Source organism: Hevea brasiliensis, chromosome 4 (genome assembly GCF_030052815.1).
Source record: "Hevea brasiliensis isolate MT/VB/25A 57/8 chromosome 4, ASM3005281v1, whole genome shotgun sequence".
Classification (NCBI taxonomy): Eukaryota; Viridiplantae; Streptophyta; class Magnoliopsida; order Malpighiales; family Euphorbiaceae; genus Hevea; species Hevea brasiliensis.
This window is the reverse complement of record NC_079496.1, coordinates 115,770,777-115,796,995: the sequence shown is the minus strand read 5'-3', so window position 1 is coordinate 115,796,995 and position 26,219 is coordinate 115,770,777. Positions and strand designations below refer to the sequence as shown.

At 32.5% G+C, this 26,219-nt stretch overlaps 4 protein-coding genes across 8 annotated transcripts; 3 read left to right on the top strand and 1 right to left on the bottom strand.

The window, feature by feature from the left end:
- Window positions 1-722: 722 nt before the first annotated feature.
- Window positions 723-4,222, top strand: LOC110657324 (uncharacterized). Of its 2 annotated transcripts, none has more exons than XM_021814485.2 (4): window positions 723-979; window positions 1,923-3,001; window positions 3,805-3,841; window positions 4,008-4,222. In XM_021814485.2, the coding sequence occupies exons 2-3, from the start codon at window positions 2,103-2,105 to the stop codon at window positions 3,839-3,841; spliced, it is 936 nt and encodes a 311-aa protein (XP_021670177.1). In that variant the 5' UTR covers window positions 723-979; window positions 1,923-2,102; the 3' UTR covers window positions 4,008-4,222. The 2 variants fall into 2 exon arrangements, with proteins under 2 accessions (XP_021670177.1, XP_021670178.1); XM_021814486.2 differs by having other exon boundaries at window positions 3,988-4,222.
- A 695-nt stretch (window positions 4,223-4,917) lies between these two features.
- LOC110657325 (cytoplasmic 60S subunit biogenesis factor REI1 homolog 1) lies at window positions 4,918-7,627 on the bottom strand. Its single transcript, XM_021814488.2, has 5 exons — window positions 7,326-7,627; window positions 6,081-6,650; window positions 5,817-5,986; window positions 5,363-5,581; window positions 4,918-5,228 (listed from the first exon to the last, which is right to left on the bottom strand). Exons 1-5 carry the CDS (start codon window positions 7,428-7,430, stop codon window positions 5,069-5,071), a joined length of 1,224 nt encoding a protein of 407 aa, XP_021670180.2. The 5' UTR covers window positions 7,431-7,627; the 3' UTR covers window positions 4,918-5,068.
- A 1,423-nt stretch (window positions 7,628-9,050) lies between these two features.
- On the top strand, window positions 9,051-14,817 carry LOC110657326 (protein KAKU4). Of its 4 annotated transcripts, none has more exons than XM_021814490.2 (13): window positions 9,051-9,449; window positions 9,902-9,969; window positions 10,708-10,814; window positions 11,092-11,204; window positions 11,278-11,414; window positions 11,909-12,091; window positions 12,744-12,924; window positions 13,085-13,164; window positions 13,415-13,451; window positions 13,562-13,619; window positions 13,726-13,808; window positions 14,074-14,170; window positions 14,253-14,817. In XM_021814490.2, the coding sequence occupies exons 1-13, from the start codon at window positions 9,167-9,169 to the stop codon at window positions 14,575-14,577; spliced, it is 1,752 nt and encodes a 583-aa protein (XP_021670182.2). In that variant the 5' UTR covers window positions 9,051-9,166; the 3' UTR covers window positions 14,578-14,817. The 4 variants fall into 4 exon arrangements, with proteins under 4 accessions (XP_021670182.2, XP_021670181.2, XP_021670184.2 ...); XM_021814489.2 differs by having other exon boundaries at window positions 10,702-10,814; XM_021814492.2 differs by having other exon boundaries at window positions 9,052-9,449; window positions 11,308-11,414.
- A 720-nt stretch (window positions 14,818-15,537) lies between these two features.
- Window positions 15,538-19,586, top strand: LOC110657328 (COP9 signalosome complex subunit 5b). Its single transcript, XM_058146163.1, has 6 exons — window positions 15,538-16,055; window positions 16,472-16,753; window positions 16,832-16,979; window positions 17,242-17,324; window positions 19,115-19,192; window positions 19,311-19,586. Exons 1-6 carry the CDS (start codon window positions 15,633-15,635, stop codon window positions 19,398-19,400), a joined length of 1,104 nt encoding a protein of 367 aa, XP_058002146.1. The 5' UTR covers window positions 15,538-15,632; the 3' UTR covers window positions 19,401-19,586.
- The last annotated feature ends 6,633 nt before the right edge of the window (window positions 19,587-26,219 follow it).

Genomic DNA, 26,219 nt, shown 5'->3' with positions numbered 1-26,219 from the left:
ATTTTATTATAAAATTAAATTCAATAGGCCTTTAATTCAGAAATGTGATTGCGAGTTTTCGAATTTAAATTAATATTATAAATTAAAAAATGGATTTGATTGTATTTAAAATATTATAAGTTTATTCTGCCTTGACTTTGGTGGAAAACTTTTTGACATTGTGGAACCATTGATCAATATATTATATTTAAACTCGAAACAGTTTTAACATCACTAATTTAATACTAATTAGTATATTTCACTACACTAACATCACTAAATAAATTATTGTTTATATGGACAATATTACTAATTTCCTACTCTAATTAAGATTATTATAAAAAAAAATTAATCAAACAAGAGATAAGTGTTATATAATATTTGTACCTAATTAAAATTTTAGCCGGATTTAAATACCTTAATTAGTTTAGTATATGAATTTTTTAAATTTATAATATAAAAAATTATGACAAAAACTCCATTTTAAGTCTACTTTATATTAAATTTCACAATTAAAATTACTATTCAAAAAATTATCATTCGAGATGATGTTAATATTTTTATAAATATATTAAATTTAAATTTTAATTAATTTTTTTATTAGTATATTGAAAAAGTATTTTTTAAATATTGATGATGACATTAATTAGGAATATATTCGAATCAGATAATTACCGTTCCCTATGGCAATTAGGTCATTTACTTATATATATATATATAAAGAATACGTCATTTCCCTTGCCTTATATTTGTTTATTTATATTTATATTTATTTATTCTGCAATGGAAAATGAAAGAGTTACGAAGTCAAGCTGTATAAATGCTTTCAGAGGTAACGAGGAGAGACCCCTATCATACCTACTCCTTTGAAACTGACTGCCCCCCAATTGCACATGATCTCTGCGCGCAGACAACAAGCTCTGTCTTCTCCTTTTCACATCTCTTAGGTGTTATCCCTTTGTGGCTTTTCCATTTCCAATCCAATTTTAACCTATACAAGGTAAGAAGGTTTCAATTTTTCTTTTTTCCCCCTTTTCTAGTTGATCGTTTCTACTGCTTTAACTTGGGTCATGCAATTTTTGTTCGCATAAATCATAATAAAGGCCTTCCGGGTTCTGTTTGAGTTGATTGTTTTATTTTACTGAAAACCCATAACTGTGATTTTTTTTTTTCACGTACTGCTAATTTTGATTTATTTTGTCTAATATCGATCTTTTCTTCATTTTTATCATTGACACCTTCACTTTAATTTGGTCAATTTTTTCCTTCTCTTTTAGATGCTTTATTAAGCACAATAACTATTGAATCTGGTTGGTTTTTTGGTTCTTTAATTGTCAGTGAATATGGAGTATTAATCTATGTCGCTTGTAATTTCTTTAGATTGTTTGAATTACTTGGTGTCATCCAAGCAGCCATCATTTTGGACTTGTTAATCCAATTCAGTCTTGAGGTCAATTTTGATGTAGTTTTTTGGGTATGATGTAGATCCCTTTGATATTTTAATGTTAATATAACCATGGACTTATAACCATCTGTGTTGGCTCTTGAATTTTAAGTGTCTATCATTTAAAGGTATGTTAAATGGTAATCCTAAAAATGTACGAAGAGTGGAGCATAATCTCCATTTTGGCTTCTGAAGAGAAGTGAGATTTAAATATGATGACTGGATTCTCTTTATCTTTGTGCTTGACACAAAACTTAATTCGTTTATGGATATTACTATTCAATTATAAAATGAATTGAACTGAATTTTATTAATGAAATTCAGATGGATTCTATTCATGTTTTGTTTGGGTAAGAGATGCAGTTATCTGAGTGATCTGTAGCAAAGAAAGTGTTTGTCTTCTAATTTGAGTGGGATGTTTTCAACATGATGAACAATTTGTTGTTCTTCCTAGCTGGTTTTTCACTGTTTCTCACTGCTTACCTACTTTTGTTTTTAGTTCCATGCGCAGCTATTTATATTTGTATGGTATGCTGGATTGGGGCTTGTTTCATTTGGTTTTGAAGAAGGAGCTTGGTTAATTTTTTCTTGCTACATTCTGGATATATCTACCTTTTTTGGGCCAAGAAAAGGAAGACTGTTGCTGTGTGCTTTTAGATTTTAATTTGAAGGGTTGATCATGGCATTGGAACCTTATTATCAAAGAGGTACGCAGGTTGGTAGTTTCAACATGGAAGATATTCAGTTAAATACGAATTGGGAAGAAGTGATTTGTCCTATATGCTTGGATTTCCCTCACAACAGTGTACTCCTTCAATGCTCTTCTTATGATAAAGGCTGCCGGCCTTTTGTTTGTGATACAGACCATTTGCACTCAAACTGTTTGGACCGTTTCAAAAGTGCATGTGGTATGCCATTTCCTTCAACATCTGATGAATCTCCTACAACAAACACACAGCGTATGGTAGTGGAGAGCAGTTTTAGACTAGCTTGTCCCCTTTGTAGAGGTGAAGTTACTGGCTGGGTGGTGGTTGATAAGGCTCGTGTACACTTAGATGAGAAAAAGCGTTGTTGCGAGGAAGAACAATGTACTTTCACAGGGACCTATTTGGAACTATGTAAACATGCTCAACTAGAACACCCTCATGCCCGTCCTTCAAAAATTGATCCTGCTCGACAACTTGATTGGGAGAATTTCCAGCAGTCCTCTGAGATAATAGATGTTTTGAGCACTATACATTCAGAAGTCCCACGTGGGGTTGTTTTGGGAGACTATGTGATTGAGTATGGGGGCGATGAGACTGGAGATGAATTTGAGGACTTTCCTGGGGATGAAGGCAATTGGTGGACTTCTTGCATCTTGTATCAGGTATTTGATAACTTTAGAAGTTCAAGAAATAGAAGAAGGTCAAGAGTAGCTGATACAAGGAGAGGAAGTCGCCGCTTGAGTTATGATAATTCGAATTCTGATGAGGGTTCTGTGACATCTGTGGAATTTGCTGAGTATAGACTAGATGAGACTGATGATGAGTTTGCTAGTGCAAGTGGCCCCTCTAGGGGTAGCTCTGGTCATCGCAGGTTAGTAAGACTTTATTTTATGCTCCTATATTTCATCATCTCTGATTTTCCTATGGATTTTCATGCTAATACATTATGTTTAGTTTGATATTTTTCCATTACATGTTGCTTAGACATATTGCATATCATTTTCTGTGATAGAAGATTATTTAAAAATAAAAAATAAAATTTTGCATTATCTGACAACACTTACCCTGCGCGTAATTTATTTGTCTTTATTTTTACCTATGTCCGCATGGTGCTATTACTCGAGAACATTAATATTCAAAATTTTATTGTTGTTATGCTGGATGATTTGTGGTCAGGAAACCAGATTAAATATTCTTTTTGTATAATTTGGCCTAGTGTTAAAAACCACATTCACAAAAGCTGTGAGCAGTGAGCCTTCTTTCATTCTTATCTCTCTCTCTCTCTCTCTCTCTCTCTCTCTCTCTGGTTAGAAGTAATGTTCGTCATTAAGCGGCAACTTTAGCAGTTAAATTATTTGGAAGTTGAAGTTATAATGACATGTCATTATGATGACATTTCCAAAAGGCACATGCATATCCATGGACATATGATATATTTGATGGTTTTTGGAATAGATGAATAATTGGAACCAAAATAAGGGCACCCTTAAGACCTGTTCAACACAATTTAACTGGTCAAATTTGACATGATTTTTCTGATTGGATTAGTTGCTTTCCTTTTTAACGTTTATATTGCTAGATTCGGAATATTTACATTTTTCAAATTAATATTTATTCAATTGTTGGTTTTATCATATTACTTATAGTCTATACCTAATGTCCCTTATTCCACAGTTCCCGAAGGCGTCGTTCCCGTTTTCATGACAATTAGGTATGTACTGCATGAACACTATGGACAATTCTTCCACTTTTTAGTCAATCCTTTATGTTTACTAACATTTACAATATAGATCCTTTATCTCATCAATCTCAACTATGTATTTGTGCTTATTAATTATTGGTGATATACCTTATCAGTGCACTCAATATATTGGCAGCTCATTAGTGAAAAGTGAAAGTATTGAAAGAAAAGTGATAGAGATGCTGGAAATTAAGGTAGTAACATTGATAAGTTACATGTGGATCGGATCTTGTAACATATGTAAATAGATCTGCTGGTTAGACCTGAATTTTTTTGTTTGACTGGTTATATGGTGACTGAATTTGTTATTGGGATGATACCTTTGAATTCGAAATTGATTGTTAATTTGCATATTAGGATTTGATTTAGTTGTTCATCCATAAAGAATGTGATCTCTAGTACTTATGGCTTTCCAGGCCAAGGGGCTTTTCCGGTTGGCCAATTCAGCTATCATATGTGCTTTGTGTTATAATGATGTGGATTTATTTGAAGAAATTCACTTGTCAATTGTGGTTCAAATGTATAACTATCAAGTACTGTCACCAGGGCAGTGTCCACTTTTTTAAGCGAGCTTACCAAAGAAATCTCTTTTGGCACACACCTGCGACTTGTAATATTAGGAATTTAGCATTGGATTATTGGGTTATTAGTTCAATATCAGTGAAGCAATCAACACTGGAGTAGCCTTATCCTGACAGGAAGATCATTCAAGAGACAAAAATGATCGTTTGGTCACATTATAAGCTTGTTTACAGGCTCGTTGTCATAGCCAAATACGGTCCGCCCGATACGCTAATCTCTTCAACTATCGTGTGATCGGTCAACGTCTGGTTCCGAACAATCGAATAGAAATCAGTCAAACCTGAATTGATCGAATTTTTTAGCCAAAACTGAGTTAGCTTATATCTCCTTTAAAACCATCTATTTTCAATTTTAATCTCTTCAAGTTTTGGAAAACCCAAGGAGGTACCAAGGCACCTTACTTTATACGTAAATTTCAACAAAAAAAAAATACATATAAAAATAAACTACTGGAAATCAGCTCATTGAACAGGTAAAACTACTAGTTAATTTAGTAAATTGCACACAGTAACATATAAAACCATACAACATGTTTCATGGAAAATCACACGCTCTCAACATCTAGCAGAATGTGGTCTATAATATTAAATTAATCACAAGTTATTAGTTCCCAGACTAATATGGAACATTCTTGGGAAGGTTTCTAATAACATTATTCTTCAACCCAATTTTGGTACGCATGGTCTCCACACCTGATCGATTCATTTCCTTCATCACTTTCATCCTCACCATCTGCTCTTTTGACTGCAAAGTGGCCAATCCCATGCTTCTGTACCTGAAAAGTACACTCCAGCAATCACTGTCTTTGTACTAATTTGTCAAACAGGGGAACAAAAGGAATTGCACAATTGAATTCAAACCATTTGTTATTCAGGACAAATTATTTAAACAACGAGATTAGAAGCTGACCTAGAGGCCAGTGCAGCTGTAATGGCCCCGCTATTGGCAGGTGAAGGATGTGGTTCCTGGCGATAATAGCGCAAAAATTCCCGAGAGCCAAGGGTTTTTGATGATATTTTATTATCAGAACTTGTGGTTATGATGAGCTCTGAACCACCACTCCCAAGTTCCACAGTGTTGGCCATATCACCCGAGGTAGTCAGCTGTTTCCCATCCTCGTCCACATAACTGTAACCACAAAACAAAATGCGACATATTAAACATATCTGCAAATGAACCTGAAGATGATCCATCAAATGAAATGACAAAAAGCCAAGTCACCCAGAAACATAAAACTCTGCTTCTAATTATAATTACTGCTAATCAAAATGATAAAATAAAAAAAAAAATCTAGCAAAGGACTAGATCTAAATTATCATTCCAAAGAGGGGGAGGAGAGGGAGGGCATGAAAAAGACATAAACCTGCTGCTATAATCATAGAATTCTTCTAACTCCACTTCTTCATCATCATCACCATCACCATAATGTACTTTACAATGACTTTTAGCTACCATATGTTTCCTAACTGCTTCTAAGCTGTTAAAAGGATGGCATCTATCATTGCAGTACAAACACATGAAATCCCTCTTCACCTGGACAAAGAAAGAGAGAATAGAAGTGAACAACTTAGGTAAAAATAAATAAAATAAATTGTAAGAAGAAAGAACAGAGAATTTAATATAGTACCTTGAGACCCAGATAAGTAAGAAGGCCCTTAGGATCCTTCAAATACTCAACATCAGGAATAAAAAAGCCATGCCGCTTGTGCATGTGAACCATGCAACTTTCTAAGTCATCATGCTCTTGATCACACATAAAACAACAAGATGGATCTAACAAGTGATCATTTTCATCCTCATCCATATCTTCATCAGAGGCCTCATTTACATTCAAATCAGTTAATGACTTTGTCGCCTCAGCAACCAACTCTTCCTCCGGATCAACCTCTTCCCATTCATCATCATCTTCACTTACTTCATCGTCTACTTCCCTTTGTGAGGGATGGTTACTCATGACACGATGGGGAAGTGATTTAATCACTGCCTTATCCTCATCTTGATTTGTTCCTTGAGAAGCACGCATGATGTGGCTCCGTGATTTAAGATGCTGAGCATGAGCTTTGGCACTTCGATATCCCTTACCACAGAGAACACAACTATATAGCATGGGGGTCTCTTTTGATTTATCCTTCTCTTGAGCAAGTGCAGACTGTCTAGCTAGAAACAATGCTTCAGTCACTCCTGGAACACCAGCTACCTAATATATTTTTTGCAGGAACAAGGACAGATTAAGAAATAAGCATTTAAGTCAAAAAGGTGATACTACATCATTAATATTTATGATTCTCATTGACAGACAGAGAAACAGATGACAAATCTGTCAGGATGATCACTGATTGCCCAGCAAAGGTAAGACTCTTTTGCTAGAGTAGCCGGAATCATACGTTTCTAAGTTCAAAAAAACTCATGCAGCGGCACTTGTCCTTAATGAGTTGTTATTTACGTGCAAAACTCACTTTCTACACAACCCAAATCACAATAATCCCATTACTTGGAAAGAAGTAAATTGTTTAGCTAAATACAACTGGTAACAAAAACTATAAAAGCAAGTTATTCACTGAATCAAATCCAGCGAAAATGAACCACAAATAGCACCATAATGTCTCCTCAACTCCAATTACGAAAATGAACATATCAACATTAACAATCATGACTTCTAAGAATTAGTTATGCAAGAGTGCAAACAAATCCATTGCTCTGATGAAAACTTATATAAATCTATCAGCCATAGAAAGAATCAAAAACCGCATTAAAAAAAATCCTAAAAAAAGAGAGGAGATTTTAAGGGAAAAACAAGTTGAGATTTCACCCAATTGAAAGCCACGATCCATATACAAAAAAGGAAAATATATAGAGAGAAAGGAAAGAGAACCTTGCGTTTGAGATTGTAGCGATGCCAATCGGACTTGTAATGGAGCTTTTGTTCGGCATCGTCATGGAATTCTTTATTACAAGCGTTGCAAGTTAACCCTGGCATTTCTTTTCTTCTTCTTCTTCGATTTGAGTTTTAACTCCTATTAGTCCCAACTGCGTGCAGATGTTATAATGGAAGGAAAATATACGACGGTTCGTTGTCGTAGTCGTAGTCGGCGTCGGCGAGACGGTGGTATTATACTCCAGCCGTTTTTCGCAAGCGCCTATGCAACTACAACCACAAATTATTCACTATATTTTTCCCCGACCCGTTTTATGTTCTGGTATCCGACCCACTTTACTGCGTGATCCGATCATACGAAGTTACGAACGTCGGCCCACCAAGGATAATCGGTTGCTCATGTTTGGATTGGGCCTTGTTTTTATATATTTCACATAATAATAATAATAATAATAATAATAATAATAATAATAATAATAATAATAATAATAATAATAATAATAATTTTTAATCGTTTTTAAAAAATAACAAAATATAAATAGGCAATAATTAAATGTTGTTCACCTAAACTTGTTTTGCGATTTGTAATATATATATATATTTCAATTTATTTTAAGCGGAATACATGTAAATTAAAAAGGAAGCTTCATTTATATTCTATTTAATATATTAACATGTTTTCTTTTATTCATAAGAAATTTTATTAATTAAGTAAAAAAATTGATGGTTATATAATGAGAAGTAAATCTCTCACTTAAATGATTCTACTTAAATTTTTTTTAAATTTTAATTAAGATTTAAATTTAAAATTTTATATATTTTAAAATGACTTTAATATTATTAAATTAAAGTTATAATTAATAATAAATAGATTATTATTTAGTGTTTAATCTAATAAAATCTTATTGAAATAAGTTTAAGGTAGTGTTTAGTATAAATTAATTTTATAAAATTTTATTAAATTTATTTATAAATCTAAAATTTAAGTATTCGATTTAAATAAAAATTTATTTATAATTCTTAATAATTAATTTCATAAAATTTATTATAACTAAATTAAATTTCATCAAAATTGTTAAAATTTATAAATAAATTATAAATTTAAAATTATATATATTTTGAATCACAAGATTTTACTTTTATTATATATTATTTTATTTTATTTATTTTAAATATAAAATTTATTTCATTTGAAATGAATTTCATATTTAATATAAAATATATTAAATAAAAAAATTTATTTATAAATAAATTTTATTATGAAAATTATTTATAAATAAAATAAATTTTACTATAAAATTGAATAAAACAGAAACTAAATAATATATTATCAGATTTAGAATATATTCTTGAATTTATATAAATAATTAATTAAATATAATATATATTTTATAATAATATTTATAATAATATAATATTTATATATTATATTTTAATTAAACATATTTAAATACTTTTTATTAATAAAAATTGAATTTGAAATAAATTTTACTACTTTTAATAAATTTAAAATAAATTTAAATATTAAAAAAATCAATAAATTTCAAATTTAAATAATTTTTTTTTCCGAATGTCCTAATCTCATTCATAAAATGGACTTATATTAATACGATTTATTTAAAATATATATATATATATATATATATATATATATATATATATATATATATTAGATTTTTTTTTAAATCATTAGAAAATAAGCCCGCAAAGGAATATGTGGGTACTTGTAGTGACATCTAAAGACGTACTGTCTGTCGCCACTTATACTAACCGATATCACACTAACAGCTACAAAAACTCAAGTGGATCAAATCTAATTATTCCTTCTTGTCACGCATATGGCCTCCATTTCCAGAACTCAACGCGCCGCCGAGCTCCGATCCGGCGGCAAAATAGTCCGAGCTAGGCGAACCGTTGCTCCCAGGACTCCCTACGAGCGGCCTCCTCGATTCCTGCCCAATTCGCCTCCTCAAAACCCTAATTGGCTCTCAAGACTCATTTTGTCTCCTACTCGTATGATTGCTAACGGTGCCGGTAAAGTTCTTTCCTCTGTCTTCGGTCCCGTCTCCTCCTCCTCCTCCTCCTCCTCCTCTTCGTCTTCTGGTGGCGATTTCACTTCAGGTATAACGGTCATATTTATGTATTCCATTAGCATTTTGACAATGAAGAAATAAATTGTTTTGAAATTTTTGCTGCTTAAAATTTCTATCAAATTAATGTTCAATTCAATGCAGTAGTGGACCTTTCTAGTTGTTTGTAATGTAATTACCTCATTAGCACGTTTGGTATCGATATTTTCCCCCCTCAGAGGCTACCCTGATCTTTTACTACTAGAATTAGTTTCTGTATAGCCCTAGAGATCTATCTTTTCTGTTCCTTGTAGTTCAAACTAAAGCTGTATGTTAGGAGTAGTATCAGAGAGCCAGTGGTCTGAATGTTGATGTATGTAAAACAGTTGGTATTTTTTCTATATTGTTGGCTGTGCTGTGGTTGTGCCACTTTGAAAAGGTAGAATGAAAGCTGGCCTATGTTTTGTGGCCTTACTGGATGGTTTCTTTGTTTCAATTTTGCAGAGGATGATGCAGATGATGCCAATGATGACAATGTTATCGCTTCTCAGGATGCTACCAGACTGGAAAAGGTAATTCTGCTACTGGTCATATACTTGCATTGTGTTAGACATGGTAGTGTGTCGTGAATTGTGGATGATTTAAATAAGACATTATTGAACAATGAGTTTTCAATATGGTTATGTTGCATTGTATAGAGTTAGGATATCAAGAGGAACAGTGCTGTAGAAAGCTTTTTGTCTAATACTTTCCTTTGGCTGTTCTTGTTGTCTTCTATTTTTAGCCTTACCAATTTATTTATTGCTTTATTCTTGAAGAAATGGAAATTGTTGATGAATGCAATAAAGAAAAGTTCTCTTCATAACATATCATGTTGCATTGTTTGTGTATTATTTTCCATGTGATCATATTAGTTTAGGTTATTCATGTAGCACTTAAAAGGCTTTGGTGTAACGGTAAAGTTACTCTATTTGTGACCTAGAGGTCACGGGTTTGAGCCATGGAGACTGCCTTTCTACAAAGCAAGGGTAAGTCTGCACACATCAACCCTTCCCAGAGCTTGTGGGATGTTTAATGAATTGGGTCACCCGTCTTTTTCATGTAACACTTAAAACCCTTATTGTGACTGCACAAGCGCCTTTTTAATTATTTATTTGTAGTTTATGGGCACTGTTATATTATGGTGGTGCTGTAGTCGATCTTATTTGTGGTCCTTAATTATAATATAACTGAAGTATGATAATATACTAATTGCCTCAAGTTTTATCAGATATCTAAATTTTATTTTTTGCTTAAATTGGAAGAATCAGACATTTGAAAAGATAAATGCCTCAAGGAAAGATCCCCAGGTTTTAGAGTGGAAGAGTGAAACAAAGCGTGCAATTGAACAGATTATCATGCGGGAAACTTTCTCGAGGTAATTGAGAATTCTTTAGTTTCCTTACATATATTATATGGATGCTGACGTGATTGTTTTTCCAAGCTTTTCAATCTATCAACTGATTTTTACAGTTCAAGTTCAAGTCTGAAACACATAATAGTATTTTTCATGGTTTACTACTTTATCAGACTTTTGCAATCATGTTATTCTTCTACTTCTAAGTTTTCTAGTTTCAACATATTATTCTTCTTTTATTTCTCTTTAGAACCATGATTTAACTTCAAATTCTGAATTAGAGTTCACCTATGACCAGGGAAGAATGCGATAGATTAATACATATTATCAAATCAAGAGTTGTGGATTCTCCCATCACTGGAGGCCTAGCTGGGAGACTAAATGAGATACCTGACTCGACAGGTTTCAGGGGTATTATTTCTTCAAAAACTTTGGAAAACAAGAAAATAACATCTTTGTCTTATGGTTTTTCTCATTTTTTCAGATGTTGATATGCCTGATATCTGCTGTGCAGCCATTTCAGTGGCTAAAAAATGGATAGAGGAGAAGAAATTGGTGTCAAATTCAAAGTCAGAATTGGAGTGTGGAACCTGTACTCTGAATACTGCTATGTTGCCACAAGTTAGTAGTTCTTTCCCATATAACTAAGTCTTGGTCTCTTGGACCATAGAATTTATCACTATTATAGAATTTGCTCTTGGCTCTAGATTATATAGGTTTGTGTTGTTTCTGGTTAGATTATCTGGTGTGCCCTGATGCTGTGTATTTTAAATATGTAATGGCATTTTTTGCGCATTGTTAATTCTTTTTCAATGAGTGCGCTATCGTAATATATAGCAAAGATATTAAAGTTTTTGCTATCTACCTATAACCACTTATTGTCTCATCCTGGTTCACTTGTGTCCATCTATTGGCAAATCTCTATACTTAATTTTGTTTTATTTATGTAGATTGTGTTTCGACTAGACCAACGAACTAAAACATGCAAATGCAAGTATCTGTATAACTGCAATTAGCCAATTGGCGGACTTCACCTTTTGTGGACTATGCACCATTGGCGATGGCTATGCAAGTTAAACACTGTTTGCATCTCACGACTTATTTTTGCATGGCAGGTTACAGAAGATGAAGTGGGTTCACCTGCGGACATAGCCAAATCTTACATGCAAGCACGCCCCCCGTGGGCATCTCCATCCCTGAGCAACATTCAGTTACAATCTCCATCACCAATGGGGATACAGCTTTTTAAGGAAGAAAAACCAAATTTATTTGGTGGCAGTTCTATGCCTTCATCCAAGGTGCCATTTAGAAGCTCCTCTCTCTCTCTCTCTCTCTCTCTCTCTCTCTCTCTCTCCCTCTGCGACTATATCTGTATAGTCATGGTTATTTTATACTATATCTGCATAGTCATGGTTATTTTATTTTTGTTTGGTATAGTGTGGATGACTTGGATTTTGATGCTAAAAGCTGATCTGTTTCGAAAGGTGTCTTTTTATTTCAATATTTATTTGGATATTGATCCTGGTGAATAAAGTTTTTGAAAGCCGTGTTCAATAAAATGTGGCACAGCTTTTATTGGATGATCCTTATTCTTCAAGGATGATAAAATACAATTTATATAGGATCAAAACAGATAACAACTCCTTTCAGAGTTAATTGTTCATTTGGAAATGGGGTTGAACGCTTCTTGACACATGCTAATTTCTACATGAACATCTGGGCCAATTTTCTGACATTGTTGAGGAGAGACGAGCAGGGGAATTGAGATATGGTTGGTTGGAATTTAATTTGTGATGAAGCAAAGAAAAAAGAAGAGGCAAAAAGAAAAAGAACCAGGAAAATTGTGTGGATATTTATAATTGTTTTTCATTTTTTACTAGGTTAGCTTACTTTTTCTTATATGATGCCTACTCAATATTTTGTTTTTTCTATGTTGAAACTTAAATGCAGCTGTTTAGGAATTCCTCCGCCACTGGTTCTTGGAATATACTGGAGGAAGTACGAAAAGTGAGATCTAAGGCAACTGAAGAGATGTTGAGGACTCGACCATCGTCAATAATTGATTGGCCTACATTAGCTTCAGATGACAAAAGGAGCCCTTATTCATTGGTACCTGATAAAGCAGAACCTGGTATGAAAATTAATGCATAATTTTATTAACTCTGAACGTTTAATAGATGCGCCTTTGAGGGCTGTTGAACACCAAATCACAAAAATGCTTTACTTGTTTGAAGCAACCTCTTTTGGTTAATTCTAGTTTACTACTTACAGCTTCTTTTCTGCCTTTTCAGTTTCACAGATAGCACAACAAGGATTGCAGAATGAAGCTTCTCCACCAGATGTAGCTACCTCAATTTGCAAACAAAGTCAGGTACTTGAGTGTTGGGATTAGAAATCATACAAAAGTTCACTATTTCCTTTTGTTTTAATCTTTCTAATTTTGTTGCAATGAGCTGATTTGCGGTTTAAAAAATGTCTGTTTATAATGGATAACTCAGTATAAATATTTGAGTGTAAAGCGCTTGCTTTTTTTTTCTTAACCTTGCATTGAATCTACCAATATTTTTATGAGTAAAACAAATATTCAGATGTCTAAAGATCTTATTAATATTTTCATGAAGTATCTGGGAGCAACACAGATCATTGAAGGAGTTGAAGGTATCTTTTCTAGTTCTACTAGCATTTTTTGCTCTTTTTGTTTCATCCTCAGCTAAATTATTTATGTCATGAATTAAGACTGTTTAATTTATGCTTGTGGAATGTCGCAGAAGGGAGCCATGGACAAAGACTCGAACCTTCAGAATATATGAAGATTTCACGACCATGGTGAATTTCCCTCTCTTGACCTAGCTGATTTTCTCTTGCACTTTGGTACATGGTTAGTTCCAATGCCATTCGTTTTCTTATGACTTCATCTATCTATATATTGTAGTGGTGATGCTCATGTTGATGAGCCCAACGATGCTGATGGGGTTTGCGAACCTTTGAACCATACAGTTGCGGGAGATACTCGAGGCAAGTGTTCTGGACCTGATTGCCTAATTGTAACGAACTTTTTCATTGATGACGTGCGATATGCATGCCTTGTTAAGTGTAAATCCATGAATTAGGAGTTAACTAACACCCTTTATTAATCCAACAATTATATTAATATATTGAAATATAATTTTACAGATCGTTTCATGAAATTTTAACTTTCTTCTGCTCTGTAACTTTCAGATTCAAGTGTTGCAAGTACTATCCATTGTCAAACTAATATTTTCTCTACATGCAATTCCAGATTCAACATTACATGAAATAAATTGTTCAACCATGGCAGAAGTTGCTGAAAGGAATGTTGCAGTTACTGCAAATGGTTTCCCTCCTTCAGGATCTAGGTGAAAAAGAGGCTGTGTCTTTTCTTTTTAGTGCTATATCGTTTATAATAGTTCGTACTGAGGCCTATTCTCACTTGTGCAGTTTGGCTGCAAGTCTGCAAGGAGAAGAGAAGTCTAAGCCATCTGATGAGCAGCACCATTTGGTTGATTCTGCCCATGACAACTTAACAAGAGGTGCTCCTGTTGGTGAGACTTGTGAGCATTTGAGTGAATCTTACATGGAGGTGGCAATTGTGAATGAAAATGGCACGGAACCTGCAGGTTCCCAAAATAGTTCTAGCTTGCACCATGAAGAGTTATCGCAGGATTTGCCCCCACCAAATTTGAAGCGTAATGCCGTCAAGAGCAATGATGTTGCGGTCATTGAGAAGCGTACAAGGAAACGGATATATAGATCACGGGTTTAATAATCTTTTTTATTGCATCTGTATTTTACTGTAAAATGGACTGTAAACTAGTGTAGAAGAAAAGATGGCACCACGACAGGCATTTGTAAACTGTAGGGACATGGATAATTGTTAGTTTAGTATTTAACCGAGCAGGTTTTTGGCCATTGAATTGGGTGGTGCCAAAACCGGCGTCTGTAAACTGTAATGAGATGGATAATTGTTTAGCATTTAACCAAGTAGGCGTTTGCCTTAAAGCCAGGTGGGTGTTGTGTCAGATCTTGCATACAAGCCGGTGTGCATGAACCGTACTAATCTAAAGATTTGCATTTTGAGTTATATTGATCATGTGTTATAATTCATATAAACTTATATATTTTGATTTGGTTTCGTTTTTGAAAATTACTAAATTAATGTAACCTAAATAGATATTTATTAAAGACAATGAAGAAGCATCATTAATATCTTTATTGTAAGAAAAAATAAAAAATAAAAACTTATTAAATTGAATATGTTATGAACTCAACTCGTTTTATTGTAAAATCATAAATATTGATTTTATTATTTATTTTATTAATTTCAATTCTAATATAATCTTTTTAATTTGAATAAATACATTGAACTCAATTAAATCAATCCATGTACACCTCTCCCCCCATACAAGTATTAATGTCTTTAGTCCGGAAAATTATTCGTGATCATCATCTCAAGATATGTAAGCTGTGGGGAAATTGAATATGGAAAAAAAAAAAGAAAAAAAGGATAATATGGGCTGTTGTTAAAAAATTATTTTTTTAATATATGATACGTTAGAGAAAAAAAGTGATTATAGGAATAAAAAATTGCCTTCGTATTTACCATAAATATCAATAAATAATTAGTTCAGTGAGGGGATTGTCAAACCAACGTGGGCCGGTTTAGACAGGTTGTCCCGTAGGAGAGGCCCAATTTACAGCAGTAATTTCTTTATATAACCTTGGCAAGTGGCAACGCAGCTGCAGTGGGTCGGTCACTGTAGCTTAACTACTGTGTAATATCTCCATAGTTGGACGCATTAGTGAGTAGGAAGCAAAGCAATGGATCCGTACCCTTCGTCCTCGTCTCTAATAGCCCAGAAAACCTGGGAACTTGAGAACAATATAATCACAGTGGATACTCCTCCTGCCTCCACCAATTCGGCGGCGGACGCCTCGTCGGACTCCATTTTCTACTACGATGAGACGGCGCAAGCTAAGTTCCAGCAGGACAGGCCATGGGTTAACGATCCCCACTACTTCAGGCGCGTCAAGATCTCTGCTCTCGCGCTTCTCAAGATGGTGGTGCACGCTCGATCCGGTGGTACCATCGAGGTCATGGGCCTCATGCAAGGAAAGACTGATGGTGACGCCATCATTGTAATGGACGCGTTTGCTTTGCCTGTTGAAGGAACCGAGACTAGGGTTAATGCCCAGGCCGATGCCTATGAGTATATGGTCGATTACTCCCAAACCAACAAGCAGGTTTGCTTTCAAAATTAGCTTCTCTTTTTTTTTCCCCTCTGGATTTCCTTTGGCTGAATAGCTTTTAGGGCTTTTAGGAACGTATACGGTTGTTGATAATAGCTTTGCGAAGATAAGCCGTGGATATATTGGAGTTCATTTCTGCAGAGCGTTTGCATTGTAGAAATCTTACGTGGTCGAAATGTCTGAAGTCTCAAACTGGATTTACCAAATTCGATTGTCTAAAAACCTGAAATTAGAGTTTTTCTATTTTATGTGCTCAAAGAAATATTATGTGGGTTGTGTTTGACTCGTTTGGTAGTTCTTCTACATAGGAAATATCAAATATGTTTTCTTTTTAGTTCGTTGTCCTTAGTCATGTCTGTGGCTTTCTATCAAATAAACGTAGCTTTTTCACAATGAATGCTCTTGTGTAGGCGGGGCGGTTGGAGAATGTTGTAGGGTGGTATCATTCTCATCCTGGGTATGGATGCTGGCTCTCGGGTATTGATGTTTCAACTCAAATGCTCAATCAGCAGTTTCAAGAACCCTTTTTGGCGGTTGTTATTGATCCAACAAGAACTGTATCAGCTGGTAAAGTTGAGATTGGGGCATTCAGGACATACCCAGAAGGATATAAGCCTCCAGATGATCCTGTCTCTGAATATCAGACCATTCCTCTTAATAAGATTGAAGACTTTGGAGTGCATTGCAAGCAGGTTATTATATTGGTCATTACTTTTCCCTTCTGGGTTTCTTTGTATTTTGTTATTGGCTAACGTTATTGTCCTTTGCAGTATTATGCTTTGGATATCACCTATTTCAAGTCCTCTCTTGATTGCCATCTTTTGGACCTTTTGTGGAACAAATATTGGGTGAATACACTGTCATCTTCACCTCTCTTGGGTAATGCAGACTATGTTGCTGGACAAATTTCAGATTTAGGTAATTTCTTGGTTATATTTTTTGTATAATTTCTTTTGTATAATTTCTTTTGCTCTTGTTAACCTATCAGTTTGGCTGCCACCTTTTATTTTGTTTGCCGAGAACTGCAAATGGTTAGGGAGTCTGGTAATTAGGTTGATTTAGTGCATAAGATTTTGTCCCATTAAAGTAGACTTTGTTTATATTGTACTTGAGATAAATAGAGTAGTTTTTCCTGTTGTCTATCAAGATGAAATAATAATCTGCTCTGTGCATTATGCAGCTGAAAAGCTGGAGCAAGCTGAGAATCAATTAGCTCACTCCCGTTTTGGACCTCTAGTAGCACCACCTCAAAGAAAGAAAGAGGTTAAGTGTATTTTTATTAGTTCAAACAAATATATATAGTTTGATATTGATATTGTTGGTTTCTTTGGCTTTAGTTTTGATTTTTTTTAAGCATTTTTTAGATGCAACTTCTTATTGTCTCATTTCTTCAAAATATATCATTACCATAGATGGAAATCTGGTGATTATTAACCACTGTAGACATTATTTTGATTGTTGAATGGCATATGTGCTTACTTTTCTTATTTCATTTAGATGTAGTAGTATAAGAGTGCATAGGACATGGGCCTACATTTGCACATTTGCTCTAGGCATGTGCATGTTTGCTTTAAGCATTTGTGACGATGTGAGTCAATAATTGGTATGCATATGAGTTGAAATACTGGGGATGTCCATAAATTCTTTATGACAGAATTGTCTTTCAGTTTCACATGCATTGGGCATGTGCACAGTGCTGTGGTATGCATGTTAATCCATTAGGCTTAGTTATTCTACATTAATCTACAAAAATTGGTGCAAAACTTTCTTTATTCTTGATGACAAACAATATAGGTCAAACAGTAGGACAGAATTGTAAGTATAGTTATTGAAGGCACAAGGTGCATTAAGGTGCAAAAGGAGTCCTGGAGCTTAGGCGCAAACACAAGCCTAAAAGAGGTAAAGCACACAATAAAATAAGATACTTAGGCCTATGTAAGACAACTATTCATAATAATAACATGAAATATTTAGAATTTTAGATCCAAAATTTTTGAAATCCAGATAAAAATAAAACTAAACTATAGGTGTTAAAAAGTCTTAAACCGTAATTTTATATTCCACTAGATGGCAATAATCCCTAAAACAGCCATAAGACAGCTACTCATCATCAAATTCAACAGTCTTCTCCATCATATCATCATCAAGTTGAGATTAATGACTTCCAATTTTCTCTTTTTCATTATCCTCTTTATGTTCCTCTTCAAAATCAGTATCTTTCTCTTGTCTCTAGATGCTAGAGGAGTGTTGGCCCATAAATTAGAAGATGGTGTTTTTGCTTTTTCCTTTGGCCTAGCATTTGGAGTGGCTATAGATATGACATAGGAACCATCTAAGTCCAACAGCTTTTGGACAGAATGAACCTGATTTAGTGATTTAGAAAACCTTAAAACTTTTTCCACCTCCTTTTGTAGAACAGTTGTCATGCCTAATCTAAAGCAATGCTGCTTCTTTCGTTCTTTTTGTTGTTTTAATTTGATGGAGTGTGAATGATCTCAAAATATGGTTGCTTGCAAAGGCAGATCAATGGTTGTGATATCAAGATCAAAAACAGAAAATGACAGCATTCAGAATTGAATATTGCAGAGGTTCATACTCATGAAGGTTGCTTACCTTTTAGGGTTTTAGGTGCTAGGCCCGTGCCCCTTGTGCCTTGTACCTCAGGCATGCCTTTAATGACCATGCCTATAAGCATGTTGATGCATCTCTGTGACATCTTAATATTTTGGGTTTGCTTTAAACATAAGCTTATTTAAGTTTTTGATCTTTTTCACCGAAAATTCTCCTATTATCACAATAAGTTGATCTTCTACATGGTAAATTGACGCTTTTCTTCTTCTCCATGTGAAATGCTGATCCACTAATGCTAAAAGAAGAGAGAGAGAGAGAGAGAGAGAGAGAGAGAGAGAGAGGAATTCATGGTTTCACTAGCTTATCCTATGCATGTACTATTTCTTATCATGCTGTTTGACCACTGGTGTCTGTGGCGGCAGATGCTTGTGTGGTTATCCCACAAATAATTGATTTTTGATTACCACTTCTATTAATTGCAGGAAGAATCTCAACTTGCTAAAATTACTCGTGATAGTGCCAAAATAACTGTGGAACAGGTCCATGGTCTAATGTCACAGGTAACTGGTCAATTTGCTTCCTGGATGTCCACTTGGAACAGTTAAATCATTTGGGATTATAAAATTTCTTTAAGAATATCTACTGCTTGTGCTAAACATGAATTTATTTGTGCTTTAGGTTATTAAGGATATTCTTTTCAACTCCATACGTCAATCTAGTAGGCCGCGCACAGAGGGCTCTGGACCTGAGCCAATGGTGGAAAGCTAATCTAGGCTTCCTAGTGATGCAACTGAAGATGGATGTTCCCTTCTCCTGCAAGAGAAGGTTAAGATTTTTATTAAGAAGGGAAAGTGAATCACATTAACCCAATTTGCAGGGATTTTGTCATGTTTCTGGCTGATGTAAATTCATTTCATATCCGTAATTGATTTGATCGGAATTTCGTTTTCTTCATTTGGTGATTTATACATGTCTACTGCTTAGCAAGTTATCATAATTGCATAGGGGTGAGCAGACAAATCGTAAAATCAAAGTGGATCGGTTGAAATTGAATTGCAAATTAGGTTAATCAAGCTGTTTATGTTTGAATATTTCAAAAAAAAAAAAAAAAAAAAAAAACAGTTATTCGGTTTGGATATGGTCTACTTTTTAGCTCTCAAGAGTTATTGGTTAATCGAACCAAATGTGTTACAATATATAAAAATTAATTTCTTAGGTTTTATTTGTTTTAATATAAAATATTTTTCAGATTAAAAAGAAAATTAAGTCAATTTAAAAAAAATAATTTATATATATATCATTAATTTAATATGAAACAATAAAAAATATTTTTTATAGAACATATTTTCTACATATAACTATTTTTTGTGAAACAATGAATCTTTAGTTTTTTATTTTCAAACTTCTTTAGGTGTGAGCAGTTTATATGGTTTCAATTAGCTTACTTTCTGTAAAAATTATTAAATACAGTTAATCATTATATAATCATCAGCTGAAAGAAATGAAAATGTGGTTCACTTTTTAAAATATATTAAAGATTTGATTAATTTCAAACTGGAATTCAAGAATTTTGAAAATGGTGGTTGCTGTTGAGAGAGCAATTGTGTTAGAAACTTGGGATTTCGCGACTCCGGCTGTCCATCGACTCGAAAGAAAAAAATACCACATGAGATTAGGGTTAGAAAAATTCAAAAAGCCATAGAAAAAATAAAACTAATATTGAGTATTTGAAGACGCCTTTATTGCTTGAAAAGAAAATTCAAGAAAAATATTATTGATATATTGGATTAATATGAACCGCAAGTGATGCAGGGCAGTGCAGTAGCCACAAGGCAATCATTTATTCTGACAAGAAGTTGAAGAAATGGATGGCTGATGAAGAAAGCCAAAAGAGAAACGAAAAAACTGATGGATCATATGGAAGGAAGTGTGACACGCAGCATCTTTAATCCAATGAGTTAGGAAGAAATAACTTCACACATCACATGTAAAGAAAGCAAGCAAGCACCTTGTGATTTTCATTTTCTTTCTCTGATAGGTTTTTTCATATTATAATAATTTGGATGTTGAAGTTTAAAGTCCTTTTTTCAGAATCCTCATTCCTCATCACCATCTCCATCTACAAGAACATGTATGCATATAAAAAAGCCTTTCCAAATCTTCCGCTTTTTATCTCTTAGTGGGTCTTGTACAGACCCTCTTAGCCATTCAAGGTTAGATTCTCAAGATGAGATAACAAAAAGAGAGATGTTTTCACAGGGAAAGGTCCTCTTCTTCAAGAAGCATTACTTGTGACAATGTCACATGAGAGTAACTCTCCACCACTACTACCTAACCTTTTATCTTGTTTTGCATTTCTATAGCAAGCATGTGAGACACAGCATTTCTCTAGAGCCTTTGGTGCAAGCATGCATGCTTCTGCCCCCACTCTTATTAATTACTTGGCGTGCTTCAATTGACTGCTTGCTTTTACAACTAAATGGCCATTCATGTTTCCCCTTCCTCACAAAACTTCTCTCTCCAAACCCATCCTTGTTTAATTTCATGCTTACCCATTCCTGTGAAAACACCCATCTTTTTTTCACAATTCATCAAATCAAATTTATTTTATTTTGTTGATAAAGGAGAATTATTTTTGGGCACTCAATTTAAGAGATATATATGCTCTAGCCACTTTAGTTCAGTTAGTGGTTGTCCACTTCCCATCTACTCCAAATGGAACAATCAACCGACACCGTTTCAAAGGAAGGGAATACTGTTATTTCTTATACTGATGAGATTATCCTACCTTACTAATATCAAAGTAAAAGATAAGTTCAACTTCCCAAAATCTCAATTTCAATCATATCGAATAATTAATCAATTTCGATCTTAATTTTTTTATTTTTATGGTTTACATATAAATATAATGTAGAATTAGTTTCATTTTTTTATGGGAAATATATTCCCTTGGTGTCTTTAGGTGCCTGTCTTCAAACAACAATTGCCTACTATCTTCTCAGAATCTTCTGAATGAGGTACAATAATAAAAAGCAATGGTGGCAAAGAAACTGGAGGCTTTAGGCACTCCATCACCATGGCATCTTTCTGTGGTGTAACGTTTGTGCATCTCTTATTGTTCAAGTGGGTCAAGAGGTGTAATTCTCAAGAACACAAAAAATAAATAAAATAAAAAAATTAGTTGATGGGGGACCTTGTTAGCCAAAATCATCCCCAATCCAAAAAGGGATTTTGTGAGTGGGAATATGATCCCCTTAAGCCTATCTTAATGTGATATGCCATTTTCTTTCCACTGCAACACCACACCCACCTCCTGCATGCTTTGTCCTCTTTTGCACTGAAACTTTCCCCCTTGTTTTAGCACTCCAGATTTGCAGCTACAAGGGTTGTGCATAATTTTATTTAAATCATAAATTATTTTTTATATTATTATTATTATTAAAAAAATAAAAGCTAGAGGTTTTAGGGAGGAAACCGAATTTGTACGTTTTTGTACGGAGAATAATGGAGATTAAATTAATATTGTGATGTGGACAAAGCATAATGCCTTGTGAAGACCGCAAAATTTAATAGACAAACATAACGTAATTCCCTCTGGAGTTTTCCCATTTTTAGTGGATCACTTTCAACTCCAAGCCTAACAAATGATCCTGCGAAAATCTCTCTTTTTTTTTACTTAATTATTATAATCTTCTCACACAAAATAGTATACTATTTAAACAAATTTTAATTCAATTTAAAATATAAAAATTAGACAAGAAAGACTCAAAATTATATAAAAATATGTATGTAATTGAAATAATAAATATATGAATTATTATACAAATTTAATTTAATTTAATAATTTTTATATTAGACTAAATTTATAAGAAATACATTCAATTAGAATATGATAATAGTCTTTCGTCACTAATTCATACGTACGTGTATTTTATTTTTAATAAAAAAATATATCACTTAAAACTTCGAAAGGTCAACATAGAAATTAATTAATTAATTAATTAATTAGTTATGGGGGTGTGAGGCGAAATTCATGGAATGTGTGTTTCAACTTTCAAGGATAAGAAAATGAAAAAAAATTGCAAATTGGGGGTAGGTATTAATTGCTTGTAGGATATGCCAACCCACTTAAATTAAATATTTCTATTATATGAATTTAAATATGAATATCTAATTTAATAATTATTAAATTATTTTTATATAAAATCTAATTTGTAATAATAACATTTTAAAAAAAAAAATACATTAAAAATAATATATTCAAATTAATTATACTACCAACCTGATTAATTTTCTTATACTTTCAAACGTATAGGAAATGGCAAAGATTTCAAGTTGAGTTTTATCATTTTTTTTTTATCAAAATTATTCATTATTATGGTGAGAAAAAAAGAGAACGTTCCATTGTGGTTATATATATATTGAATGATAATAGCTCCATTTTAGACTTTTCATTGATTCAAATCTATGGTAAATCTTGTGCTTTCTCATTTAATATCCACGTACAAAATTCTACGCCCATTTGAGGAAGAAAAAGCCTTAGGATGAGGATGAAGCTCTCATTGAAGTTGCTGTTAGCATTTATAGCAATGAAAAATGAATAAGAGATATTTCATCCTCAATAATGCAAGATTTTTCTACAATAATGTCAATTTATATGAAATTGCCTTTACACATATATGCATTTAAAGAAAGATCAATTTTTGAATAGTATAATTTTAGTATTTAATAATGGGTGTGGTCAAGATTAAATATTTACATATTGGTTTAATAATATATATTTTAATTAATTTTATATGAATTTTAATATAAATATTCAATTTAATGAATGTTATATTAATTTATATTTAAATAATTTTTTATTGATTTAACTTTAATTGAAAGTTAAATTAAGACTTCATAATTTTAGAGATGATTTTCATATAAGTGAATTAATAATTTTAATTTAAAAAATTATAAATTTTAAAATTAAATAAAAATCGTGAACATTGCATCACCCACCTAATTGGAGGTATCCCAAAGCTACATGGGAGTTTAGTCAAAATGTTGACCATTCTAAACAAAATTCATCAACAACTCTCCAATAAATTTAGAGGACTATTATCTAATTAGAGGCTAAAAGATATAAAAAGTCATAAAAGAAGAAGGAAATTAAAAATCCCATTTCCATTTGCCAACATCAGCCGGTAAAAGACGAGCATGTTTTAGGCCTTTGGAAACGAAATCTAACGGCTATCATTGAGTGAGTCATTTTCAAAAGTGCCCATTAGGTTAGATAAGTAGGAGAGTAGTTATGTTGGTACAAAGTACAAACCTGCCAATTGGGCATTGGGGATGACTTGACTTTCATCCCACCGCTCCACCACTCATATGATCATACCCCTTTGAAAACAAGGCCGGCCTTGCAAAAGTTCTAATTATAAATTTTATATGTTTTGATTACAAAAATTTTAAAATAATAAAATAATTTTATATGATTATTGCGATACATATTATACCCGTTAAGATGCTTATGAAAATTATTCTATCTGAATTTAAATTTAATTAATATTTTTAAAATTCGAACTAATTTCAAATTCGATTAAAATTTATTATTAACTATTTAAATTTATCTGAAACTCGATTATTATTACTTAAAAAATATTCGAATCTATTTAATTTTATATTTTTAATTAAAAAATTACATAAAAATTATTTTTATTAATAATATATATTTAATAATTTTGTAAAATATTTTAATTTTATTTTATATAAAATAAAATATATAAAATTTTATAAATATTATTATAAAAATATATATTTATATTTAATTAAATATTTATATAATTAAATTCGAATAATGGATACATAACATGTAAAGCTTGAACCCATCATAGATATTAAATTTCGAATTTAAATTCATTTCAAACTCAATTTTATACTATCAAAATCCATCTTATTAGGGTTCGATGAAATTGAGTATTTACAAAAACTCGACTCATTGCTATTTCTGATGGATAATATGTAAATTTTAATATAATCTCTATAAAATTGGAGAATTTTCTTTGTCAAAATTAAAATAATTGTGATCTCATATAATTTAGTGATCAATATTTCCTATGAAAATGATAAATAAAAAAATGATAATAGTGTTCATATTAACTAACGAAACAATGACTAATACATTAACCTAAGAAAGATAACTATCCTTTTTTTTTTTTTTTAATTTTTTCCTCTATTTCGTACGACAACAAGGTCAAGCTCATGCTGAGTTTTATATTTAATGAGAGATAAATCATGTGAGGGACCCACAAAACATCAAACTTTGAATACGTAGGAATTTAAGTTCTACTCGTAAATTTGGATTTGGCTTTCAATTCTTAATTTTTTATTTTTAAATAATAGTTAAGTAAATTTTATTTTATTTTTTTATTTTTATTTCATTAATTTTTTTTGTTAATTTTTGCACATTTATTATTTATAGAATTTCGAAGGAATTTGAATAGTTGTAGGCCAAAAGTCAAAAACATGACTAAAATGCGCCAAGTTTGCTGGGCAACTGGTAAAACCTCACCGCTTATTATCCAATTCAATTTCTTATGAGACTCGCAAACTAATTATTTTTTAGAATTTATAATTTTGAAGATAAATTTAATATTATCATAATATTTTATATTCACATTGAAAATTAAAAAATTACATATAAAAAATAAAATATTTCATTTATAATTTAATCTTGATATTTAAATTTTTATTAATAAAATAGATAATAAACCCACTTATCTAATAGATAATTTTTTTAATTAATTATTATAGTGAATCATGTATTAAATTTAAATTAAAATGATAATCACAATTAAAATATATATATATATATACTTTTTGCAACCAATTCCATATATCAAATGTGTTGGCTTGGCCAAGATCCTCCAAAGCTTTGAAATTTAAAAAGTATACCCAAACCCGGCACCCAATTCCAATTGAGTCCCTGCGCGTGCTAACAAACAGACGGTAGTGTTTGTGGGGACTGAAGAAGACATTCCCACAAAATCCAAGCGAGTGAGGTTTCCCACCTTAAGCCACCGTAGACTCGAACCTAATCTGATTCGGAAGGAAATATTGCGCATTGATTTGTGTTAGATTTGTGTTTATGTTCGCTCTACGTGCATATTAGCTCGCTTGTTTGCGCGCTCTTGTTTATAAGTCATTACTGTTGATAGAAAGTACGTGCGGATTTTATTTAAAAATAAATTTAATAAATATTTATATTAAAATTTATATATTTATAAATAAATTAAACATTATTTAATTAAATTATATATAAAATTAAATTTATATTAAATATACTCCACTCAAAACTAAGGTGAAATTATTTTTATTTTTTTGCCATAGTTATCATCCACCCATCCACCTTAAAGTTGTATAGATGAGAATGTTAAGGTGGATGAGTGGCCATATTAGACTAGATAAAGTCCGTAATGAAAGTATTAGAGAAAAGGTAGGAGTAGTGCCAATTGAAGATAAGTTGAGAGAAGGAAGATTAAGGTGATTTGGTCATGTGAAGCGTAGACATACGGAGGCTCCAGTTAGACAAGTAGAGCACATTAG